General features: G+C 35.6%; 1 protein-coding gene across 1 annotated transcript; it reads left to right on the top strand.

The window, feature by feature from the left end:
- The first annotated feature begins 2,589 nt into the window (after positions 1-2,589).
- LOC139882002 (uncharacterized) lies at positions 2,590-3,045 on the top strand. Its single transcript, XM_071866389.1, has 2 exons — positions 2,590-2,791; positions 2,912-3,045. Exons 1-2 carry the CDS (start codon positions 2,590-2,592, stop codon positions 3,043-3,045), a joined length of 336 nt encoding a protein of 111 aa, XP_071722490.1.
- The last annotated feature ends 9,028 nt before the right edge of the window (positions 3,046-12,073 follow it).

The raw sequence follows: 12,073 nt of genomic DNA, 5'->3' as shown, positions 1-12,073 counted from the left end.
GTGTAGTTGTGAAGTTTGAAAATGGTGCAATGGCTCATGTTAAAGGGAAAGGAAGTGTGGAATTAGAAACTAAGAATGGGAAATATGTCCTAGAGGATGTGTACTTCATTCGAGAATTGGACCAAAACTTGATAAGTGTAGGTCAATTGCTGGAAAAGAAATATGCAGTATACTTTAAAGATGAAGAATGTCTTATTTTCAATGCTGAAAGAGAGTTGGTACATAGAGTTCCTCAAGTCAATAGGATGTTCAAGATATAAATGCTGGAAGTAGAAGGTTCCTTCTTTGCTAGAATATTGACAAAGTTAACTCAACTGTGGAATAGGAGATTGGGGCATGCAAACCTTGACAACATAGTGTCAATGCAAAAGAATGAAGTGGTTACAGGAATTCCAAAACTGTGCAACAGATTGAAGCAGAAGATTTGTGAGCCATGTGAGAAATCTAAAAGCCATGTTGGAAGCTTTCCCTTCAACACTTGGAGTTCAACTGAGAAGCTACAAATAGTTCATACAAATATATGTGGACCTATTGAGATCCCTTTGGTTAGTGGAAATAGATATTATCTGGAATTCATAGATGATTACACAAGATACTCTTGGGTGTATTTCATTAAAACAAAAGATCAAGTATTTGGGATGTTTAAGAAGTAGAGGGTTGATGCTAAATCAAAATGTGGAACAAAGATAAGATGTCTCAGGAGTGATAGAGGTAGAGAGTATACTTCAAAGATTATGCAAGAGTATTGTGAAAGAGAAGGGATCTTCCAACAGTTTTCAGTTGCATATACACCTTAACAAAATGGTGTTTCTGAAAGGAAGAACAGAACATTGGTGGAGATGGAAAAATCAATGATGTTTGCCATGAAAGTTCCTAGAAAGTTCTAGCCAGAAGCTTGTAACACAGCTTCTTACATTCAAAACAGGCTACAAACAAAAGCCTTGAAGGGAAAAACTCCATTTGAGATGTTACTTGGAGTTAAGCCTAAAGTCAGTCACCTTAGAGTGTTTGGTTGTGTTGCATACACTCACATATCAGAAAAGAAGAGGTGAAAAATGTCTAAAAAGACTATAAAAGGTGTCATGATGGGCTACAATTCTAATGGTAGTGGTTATAGGCTATTTGATCTAGTTAAGAATGAGATGATTATTGCTACAAGTGCAAGATTTGATGAGAATACTGAGTGGTCTTGGAGTGAACCAATTGTGAGAGAATCTGGAAGAGTGTTTATAGATGTACCAATGCAGGATATTGTTATTAATGAAGTCCTAAGTGAGCTTCCATCTCATGATGGAAACTCACCTAGGCAAAATGCTTCTAACCCTTTATTTAATGATACAAGTGCTCAATCTAGTCCTGAATCATTCTCTAGAGGAGAAAATGATGTTGTTACACCATTGTTGAATGCACCAGGAGAAGAAGAAGAAGAGAACTACAGAAATAATGATGAAGTTCTTGAATCTCCAAATTTAGGGGGAACACCTATGAGCAATGAGAGCAGTCTAGATGAACTTGCAACACAAGTAACTGACATAGACACCACTACTCTAGAAGATATGCAGCTAAAGAGTATAAAGAGCTTGAAATCTATCTATGAGAAGTCACAGCCAGCACCATATTCGGATATACTTGAGTTCATATGCATTGCAGAAGATTTCCTTGATGAAGAAATGGAAGAAGTAATGACAGTCAGCACTGAACCAAGGACTTTTAAGCAAGCAGAAAGAATTGCAGAATGGCAGGATGCAATGAAGGAGGAGATGCAAGCTATAGAAGAAAATGGCACATGGATCCTGTGTGAAAGGCCAATAGAGAAATCAAAGGTAATGGATACCAAATGGGTGTTTAGAACCAAACTGAATGCAGATAGTTATGTGAACAGATACAAAGCAAGATTGGCGGTGAGAGGATACAAGCAAGAATATGGTGTTGACTATGAGGAGACATATGCTCCAGTTGCTAGGCTGGATACTATGAGATTGTTAATTGCCTTGGTTGCCAACAAAGGCTGGAAGATTCACCAAATGGATGTGAAAGTGCCTTTCTTAATGGAAAGCTTGAAAAAAAAGTCTACATCAAGCAACCTGAAGGTTTCATCATTCCAGAAGAAGAGCATAAAGTTTACAAGTTGATCAAGGTCTTGTATGCACTGAAATAAGCTCCAAGGACATGGTATTCAAGGATCAATAGCTATCTGAGGGAAAATGGATTTGAAAGAAGTCCAAGTGAAGCTACCTTATACACTAAGCTTCAAGGAATAGACAAGTTGATCTATTCTCTATATGTTGATGATCTTTCAATCATTGGCACCATAGAAAAGCTTGTTAATGAATTTAAGAGTTTGATGATGGCAGAATTCAAAATGACAGTTCTTGGTGAAATGAAGTACTTTCTTGGCTTGGAGATAGAGCAGACAGATGATGGAGTGTTCATTCACTCGAAGAAATATGCTGAAGAGATTATTAAGAAGTTCAATATGGAGGATTGCAAAGAGACTTCAACACTAATAGAGACACAATTGAAGCTGGAACAGACTAAGGAGGTGAGGAATTTGATTGCACTACTTACAAAAGTATGATAGGTTCTTTAATGTACCTATGTGCTTCTAGGCCAGACTTAGCTTGTACAGTCAAGATGATGTCCTGTTACAATGTTAATCCATCTAAACAATATGATGTGTATGTAAGAAGAATTGTCAGATATGTGAAGTATAGTTTAGAGCTTGGAATTTGGTTTGAAAGGGGAGAAAGTAGTGAATTGATGACCTTCAGTGATGCCAGTTATGCCAATGGTGAGAAATGCAGGAGTAGGATTGGTTATTATTGTAGTTTTGGCTCAAGCATTTTCTGTTGGAGCTCAAAGAACCAAATAGTCGTGGCTTAATCATCTGCAGAGGTTGAATATGTTGTAGTCAACTTGGCAGCAAAGCAAGCAGAGTGGATTAAGAAGATTCTCACAGACATTGGTGAACTGAAGCAGAAGAAAGTCACCATATATTGTGATTCTAGTGCAGCAATTTCCATGGCTGATGTAACGACTCGATAAATTAAGCTTAGATAAACGTGTAATCGTGTCGACGTGGCGATAGTGGCGATAGTTTTTAATAAAATCATAATTTCGACGCACGTGACTATTTTCGCTAATTACGTCAAATGAAGGATTCGAATTTCTATGCACCTATAGCTTAAGCGACAAGTTAGTTTTTCTTTTAGCGAGGAATTAGATTTCTAATCTACGTTAGACAAAGTTATTCCTATGACGAGAATCGACGCTAGATCGACGACTAGATTCGATTAATTCGTGCGATAGTAATTAACAAATATACGTCTAATGAATATTACTATGCTAAGAAAATTGTGCAAGAAGTAAATGATACAATTATAATATAAAATTCTAATTATAAATAAAGTAGTGTTTACAAGAAATCTCTATAACAATTGATGTATATAACTCTAAGATATAAAAATTAAATCCTATGTACACTTCCTAGTGTTGTATAACAAGTAAACACTACATAGATTAGCCTAATGTTACAAGTTACATCATATTGCAAAGGATTTAAATAAAAATAAAAGTGTCCTAAACTCTAAACAAGTCTACACTACAACTCAGCCAGCCAGCATTATAAACCAGCCCAGGCAGCCTGTCAATCAAGACAAGGCAGGCCACAAAACTGCCAATTTCAGCTGCCACAACCTAGAGAAATGCAGTCTTTGACCCTTTTCCCTGCACAAAACACAACAGCCAGCCATTAACACTGTATAGTTACATCTGTAAGGCAGCAAACTACCTCAATCCATTGAGTCACCACTACTGCTGCTGCATGCCAGCCACATCTATGTGATTTGGCAGCCCCTAAAGCCCCATATATATACATGCAATTCTCCTATTCTACAAAAAGACTGCCAGCAGACCATTTCCACATTCTGACTGATCTAAACAATCACCAATACTCAGCAAGCACAATCCAGAATCACAGTCCAAATTCATTACAAATCATTATTCAACACAAACCATTACATCGCCGAGACAGATTACGAAGCATTAACAAGAAAAATTTCCAGAAAATTCTCAAATTCAAATATGTTTAACTAGAGGCAGTGGGGAGTATTTTTGATAAAAGGGGTATACCGTTTTGTTGGCCGGAAACCGCCGAGTCGAGGCCGAGTTGTAACTGAGTTGAAGTTGAGTTTACCAAGTCTTGACCGAGTTCGTGCACCAGAGGCGAGCCAAGGCGACGACGACTCCATTTACGTTGAGAAACGTCATCAATTCCATCGTGGACCGCGGTTGACCAGCCAAGAGAAGCCTTTGACCGTCGTTGACCGGACGTGCCTGCTCTACTCCTGACCGAGCTGACCACCCAGCAGCAAGCCGAGATCACCACAACCGCAGAATCACCGGGAAATGTCATCAATTTCGTCGTTGACCTTGATTGACCGGGATTTTGAGGTGAGATTTCGTCGCCTTTTTCTCGTCAATTCGGCATGAAAATCATATCAAAACACTCCTAAGACACTCACGAACAACATATATAAGAATCAAGTAAAAATCCCAATTTTTGTTCATAATCAATCGAGACTTTAAATCGAAATTAAACAAAATATAAGAGAAATTGAGAGAAACCGACTTTAGAAACGTGATCTATGCATCGAAAGGAGCAAAACCCGACCAAGGTTTGGCCGGATAGGCCACCGGACTGCGTGAATGGAGACAGAGGCAGAGAACGGCGTGAGTCGGGGAAGAGAAGAAGAGAGGAAGAAGAAGAAAATGATTGGACCGATCGGTCCAGTCCGTTTATATAGCAAAACCATAAAAATCGATTTTATGCTTAGATTACGATTTTGTCCCTTAAAGTTTAATGAATTCACAAAAATATTAACGTCAGATTTCCGGTCATTAAGTTAGTCAATGGTTTTATAGTCATTTTACAGTAATTTAACCGGTTCTGTTGGGTTAATTCGATTTGATTCGGTTTGACTATATTTGATCAATTCGGTTTGATTTTGATTTAACCGAACCTATATGTAAAGTCCATTATACCCTCCTGTTTATAAAGTATTTACAAAAAAATACCAACGCGTCAGTTTTTAAAAGGATTATTTTGGTCATTTCATTCAAAACCGAACCTATTTTATATTTCGAACCAAATAAAATCACTTTTACTGGTCCCAAACCTACCAAATTTTTATAGTAAGCCAAAAATATTATTTTCTACAAAATATCAAAGATTTATGAATTTTTGACGACAGAATAAATTTATAAAAATTCTGAGTTAATTTAGTTGTCAAAAATGATTTTTAAAATAACTAAGGGTCTTTAAAATTCTTTTGAGTCATATTCTAACTTAGAAAAATTATTTTGTAATTTTGGAATATCATTTTCAACCAATAGGAATATTCTATAATTTTATGATATTTATATAGGTAATTTATAATAAGCAATTCAATTAAGGAGATAAGCTTTAGGTAAATTAATAAATAAAAATAATGGAGGAGTAATTGAATTGAAAGATAGGAATGTATGCGACGAAATGACGTGTAGGATTAATTCAAATAATTTTCTTTTAAGCGTTAGTATTTACGAGGTTAATTAATGATATTTCGTTAGGTTATTAATTGCGACGTCAAGTTACGCGAGGAGGAACGACACGCGACGTAAAGAACTGTGAGTGTTACTTTCATTTTCATTACGAAAATATATTGATGCTTTATGAAATGTATATATTACTATGCCATAGTTCTCGATTGCCTGGTGGTTTACGATTTATTTAAAATATATGGCATAGATAAGTATTATAATTTTAAAAACTGGAGAAAACTTTCAAATACCCTTTAAGCAAAGTTTTATTTGCTTCTTAACGACGAGGTTTAAAGCAAATTGTTGCTTTATATATATATGTGAACCCAAAACTTTTATTCGAGGTCGAGGGGGATTCGGTCGACTTTGTGGCGACCAATCCAAAGAGAGTACTTGGTCCTTATGTGACCCCAGGTTATGGTCTGATCAGAGGGTATGACTTCCCTAGTTCACGTAGCGGAAGTTTATATTTGCGCCCATGTTCACGGGTGCCGAGGTTAAGGATACTACGGTGGGTCACCCATAGTAGTTATCCTAGAGTTTTTTTCCACTGAAAAGGGTTCGATAAATGTTTTCGAGGGAAAATGATTTTCTATGAATTTTCCGAGATATAACATTAGTTTCATAGATGTTTTCGAGGAATTATAATTATACGTGATTTATGATGTTTTAGAATACAAATGTGTATTATTAAATGTTTCATTAAGAGTTTTCAATATAAAACCTCACTAAGCGTATAGCTTACAGTTTTCTACAAATAAAATGTTTTCTTCAGGTTAAACAGGTTCAGGTTACGAGGCATGGCTAGGGCCCATTTTTCCGCAAGCGATAGAAGGTACCAACGGGCCCCGCACTAGGCCCACATGAGGGGGGTCGAAATGCGGGTGCCACAAAGTACTTCTCTCTCCAGCATCATTAGAGCCATACACTATCATCCAATTAAAAGGACAAGAATCCAATAACAACTTATAATGAATACCTTGTGCATTCAATTGTACATCCACCAATTGTACTTTTCTAGGATCAAACATAATCTAGATCTTCCCAAGTAGATGACAAGACCCAATATGAATTAGCTCCCAATCTCTGACCTTACAACCTCGTCAAACTTTATCAATATTCCCATTTTGAACTCTCTACTACTAGAAAATCTCGATATGCCCACGGCCTGATAAGCGCGGCCTAATGTCAAAAAACCGTTGCAAAAAGAATAGGCCACGGTTTTTTTGACTTTACGCCACGGTTTTGAACCGTGAAATTTGCTGCCGTGGCAAAAAGTATACGCCACAAATTTTTTCCCTTTTCCGCCACGGTTCTAGGAAACCCTGGCATAAAATGATCCATCAAGTTAACTCCCTACCTCCTTTTATGTCACGGTTTTTCTGGCCGTGGCCTTAGATTGTTACGATTTTTTAGTCATGGCCCAAGATACGTCACGGTTTTGCTGAAATATTTATCACGGTTTTAAAACCGTGGTAGTTTTATATACAGTATATTTGAGCCACATAATTGTTGTCCCTATTCCGAAGGCACCTTCGTTTCACATTTTTCCGTAGATCGATTCTTTCAAATATAAATTCATAAATATTAAATCCAAAACACAATTTAACAGGAATAATAAAAATAAAAATAAAAATAAAATAATTTACATATCATTAATTAATTCCTTAATGTAAATCTTATCACAAAAGGTTAATCACAAAATGTACAATCACATGGAGTACAAGCTAATAAACCTTATCATGTACAAAAGATTAATCCATGCATTCTCAGCTCATAAATTAAGATCAATTGCCAACCCTCGTCCCTGCAAAAACAAACAATTAGATTTGTGATTTCCAAGTAGAAGCTAGCTAATAAGCTTATCACAAAATAGAAATCCAGTATCATGCCTTATGCAAATCATGTAAAACAATTAATCCAGCAAGTTGTGTCTTCAATCTGACTAGATAACAATTCGACAATAATACTTATACAAGCTATATGCTATATGATTTCGGACTGTATATAGAGTAATCAAATTTCTAATACTCACCCAATTGAAATTGGATCTTCTTCTCCCTTGATCATCTTAAATGTTGGCTGCAGCTTGAGAATTACTCGTTCCAGCTCCATTCCCTTCCTTCTTCATTAGATGCCAAACAACATAGGTCTTCTACAGAGTACATATATATAGTTATATATATATATATTTATTAAGCAGAATTCAGAATATAATTAATATATATAGCCATGCATCACCATACATACAAGGTTCGGGCAGCCAAACTCTGCTATGTACTCGTGGACGATTCATGGGGATTGAGTCTCCGATTTGGGTTTGTATTTGGATTTGGATACACCTTTGGTACTCTTGGAAGAAATTCTAGGTGAATGGTAAGACAATATCTTCCTTACACCTGTAAAACCTTCTCGAGTTGTGAAATTTTTATACTTACTAATGACTTTCCAATAACCTCCAGGGGTAGTCCTTTTAAAACTGTCACGACGTTTTACATCTTTTTGCAGCTCACAAAAGAAGAACTAGTGGTTCTTTAATGATGTTTCAACTGAAAGACCTGAATATATATACATATTTAAGAAACAAATGATGAATTAATGCAAAACTAATCCAAAAATGATCACCAAATACATATATGGAACAAAATTATTAAGTCACTAACCAGGTAAATCCTACGGTTCAAGCTTGTTACAATCTTCAATGGTGACGATTATTTGGTCGAGCTCATTCGAATGGTCCCCGATGACTCTGTTTCTTAGGTAGTGATCTATCAACTCGTCAACGGTTGGATAAAATCTTAGGCCAAGTTTGCGCTCTATATTAATCAACGATAAGAGTATCGAGGTCTAAGAGAGAGAGACGGAAAATAATAAGAGCCAGCCTAACACAAAGAGAAGAGCATACTAAATGTTTAGTACATATGTAGTAGAAAAATGTGGCACCCGCATTTCGACCCCTCATGTGGGCCTAGTGTGGGACCCGTTGGTACCTTCTATCGTCTGCGGAATCTAGGCCCTAGCCATGCCTCATAACCTGAACCTGGAGAAAACATTTTATTTGTAGAAAATTGTAAGCTATAATGCTTAGTGAGGTTTTATATTGACAATATTTTATGAAACATTTTCAATGATAAACATTTGAATTCTTAAACATCTTAAATTACTTTGTCTTTAGAACTCGTCATAAAACATCTTTAGGAATCTTTGAACCCCCGTCAGTGAAAAAAACATTAGGATAACTACTATGGGGTACCCACTGTAGTATCCTAAACCTCGGCACACCTGTAAACATGGGCGCAAATAAAAACTCCAGCTAGATAAACTAGGGAGCCGTACCCTCTGATCAGACCGTAAACATGGGGTCACGTAAGGACCAAGTACTCTCTTTGGATTGGTCGCCACAAAGTCGACCGAATCCCCTCAAATAAAACATTTATATTGGATTCACATTTTATATATATTATGTATAATAAAGCAAAACTTGCTTTTAAATTCGTCATTTAAGAAGCAAATAAAACTTTGCTTTTAGGGTCTTTGAAAGTTCTCTTCAGTTATCAAAAGTATAATACTTATCTATGCCATACATTTAAATAAAACTTAAGCAGCAAGATAATCGAAAACTATGGCAAAGTAATATATATATTTCATAAAGCATCAACATATTCTTCGTAATTAAAAAGAAAGTAACACTCACCTTATACAGCTCCTCGATTTGTTCCGTCCATTAACGTTGCAACTTATCGACCTATCGACCTATCGATTATTAATATCATACGTACTTACGCCTATCGGAAATAAATTACACGAATTAAATCCTACGCGTCATACTCGTCGCAGTAACTTTAATTTAAATTTAAAACATTTATCCAATTTATTCTATATTAATATTTATCTTAAAGTCATTCCTTTAATTCATTTAATTAAATAATTATATAGTAAAAAAAATATTTAAAAATTCACATAGTACTCCAAATGGTTTAAATAACATTCTGTCATTTTTACATAATTTTATAAATTGAGACATTACTTAAAATAATTTTGAAAATCATTTAATTATATTTAAATCATTTCTTATAACCTTAATTAACTCAGAGATCAAAATAACCTAGATATGTTCTCCAAAAATTCTGACTCTTTGATATTATGTTCAAAATAATATATTCATCTTACTGTAAAAATTTGGTAGGTTCGGGACCAGTAGAAATGATTTTATTTGGTTCGGAATATAAAATAGGTTCGGGTTTTGTAAAATAACCATAATAACCTTTGACTTAAAACTGACGCGTTGGTAATTTTGTAATTTTGTAAAACAAGGAAGGGTATAAACGTCCTTTAGTACAGGTGCGGATAATTAGAATCAAACCGATCTGATCAGATTGAAATAAACCAAATTGAACCGAAATAAACCGAAAGAATCGATTTTAATTATGTGAAAAGACAATTTAACCTTTGACTATTTCTTTGACCGGGTAAAACACGTTGGTAGTTTTGTAAATATTTTAAAAATGGAAGGGTAAAAGTGTCATTACTATATTAGACCGATTTCTCTCCTCTGTTATAAATAGGATTGAACCAAACCGGTTCAGTCATTTTTCTTTCTTCTTCTCCGTCGAGAACGACGACTTTCTCTCTATCGTCATCTCTCTGCTCGACGTCGTCTTTGCCGATTCCGGCGACGTCAGAGCCCGACCCACATACCAATCCACTCGTCTCGATACAAGGATCACGAATACAAGGTTAGTTTCTTCTAATTTTTCTCCGTCCGTCTCTAATTTCGAAAATTAGGTTTCGGGTTCAAATCTTTAAAAATGACGAATTGAAGTCTAATCTCTTAATATGTTAGACTACTGTTAATGGGAATTGTTTCTATGCTGAAATTGAATCGAATTATGTGTAGGAAAGCTTTGAATTTTGTACCTCAATTCCGGCCACCACGATTCACGGCGGCTCTTTCTTGGTTGAGGTCGTCGGGGTCCCTGGAAGCTTTCTGAGCACGAACCAGGTCAAGACTCGGTTGACTCAGTCACGGCCGTCACTCAACTCGGTCGTGACTTGGTGACTTTCGTTCGTCCGATCAACGTACTCCTTTTACGAAAAAGGTTTCTCTCTATCTCTAGTTTAACATATGTCAATTTGGTGAAATTCTGGAATTGTCGGAATTTGGCAGCAGGTTTAATTAGACGGTTGTAATATTTTTGACAGTTAATCTTCCGTAGGCTTGTTACGGAATAACTTGGACTGTGTTTTGGCTGTAATCGGATTGCATACTTACTGTATTGAATTGGTTTGATTGAATGAAAATTTGTTTTGCTGTGCTTGCTGTGTTGTTTGTCTGTGTAAGAAAAATGGCGAGACGGAGGAAGTATATATGCTTATATAGTGCAGATTAATTAGTGGATAGGAAAAGAAAAGAAAAAAATAAAGAAAGAAAAGAAAGTCTCGGTGGTGGGAGACAAAATTATACTTGTGGGTCCCACCACATTAATTAGAATTTTTAATATAAGTCAATGGTGGGTCCTTTAATAATTAATCCTCCGTTCTGCAATTCGATCTCCAGTCGCGATATTGTAGCATTAGGTCGAAACATTACTCGACAATTTACTCACATTACAACGCTAATCGATTTTTCGAAAAATATCAAATTCATTTTCTAGGCGAAGAAAATCAAATCGATTCAATGAAAATAGTCGCGCGTCGATATCACTCGATTAAATTTTATTACTAAAATATTAGCATGTTGCTGTCGATACACGATTATCTAAGTTCGAATTTTCAGGTCGTTACAGAAAATTACCATAACAATTAAAATGCATAAATCATTGCTAGCTTTAAAGGAAAAAATAGTCATTCTTTCATAGAAACATTTGTTACCAACAATTAAAAGTCGACGCTTTTCATCAAATCGCAAATTATAATCTTTTCTATAGGTTTTAACACATCAAGGCACTATGAGATTTCAACTTCACTGTGCTAAACCAACTACATATAAATTTGACATTGCCAACGAATCTAAATTCACTACGCAGTTCAAGTTGTGAATGATCCAAACATCGCTACTCCAAATAAAGAAAGGAAATTATATGTTATATATATGCAAAGCTTTAAAGATCGATTACAACTTAAGATAATTACATTCAAAATCAACAAAGTATCCAATTCTTATCATCAAGCCAACGATAAGCTACGGAAAATCCGAAATTAGTTCTAAGACGAACCCAAAAAACCCTAAAGTTATGGAGTCCTTTCAATATTAAAGCAACCAATGGTTACATTTGTATAGCTTCAATTGCGATTGTCAACTTCCGAACCCTAATGTTGAGCTTGGCGATCGATTGTCGAGCGTCGATCGGCGAGAAATTCTTCGGGGAGAGAGGGTTTGTCCAATTTGTGAGAGAAGTGAATTGTTTTTTGAATAAAAAGAGAAGTTTAAATTAATATTGAAGAGTAAATGTTGATTGGCGAAATTTTAACTTAGCGAAATTTTTTGAAAATA

The sequence above is a fragment of the Rutidosis leptorrhynchoides genome, unplaced genomic scaffold (genome assembly GCF_046630445.1).
Source record: "Rutidosis leptorrhynchoides isolate AG116_Rl617_1_P2 unplaced genomic scaffold, CSIRO_AGI_Rlap_v1 contig218, whole genome shotgun sequence".
In the NCBI taxonomy this organism is placed as follows: Eukaryota; Viridiplantae; Streptophyta; class Magnoliopsida; order Asterales; family Asteraceae; genus Rutidosis; species Rutidosis leptorrhynchoides.
This window is presented reverse-complemented; position numbering and strand designations above follow the sequence as displayed.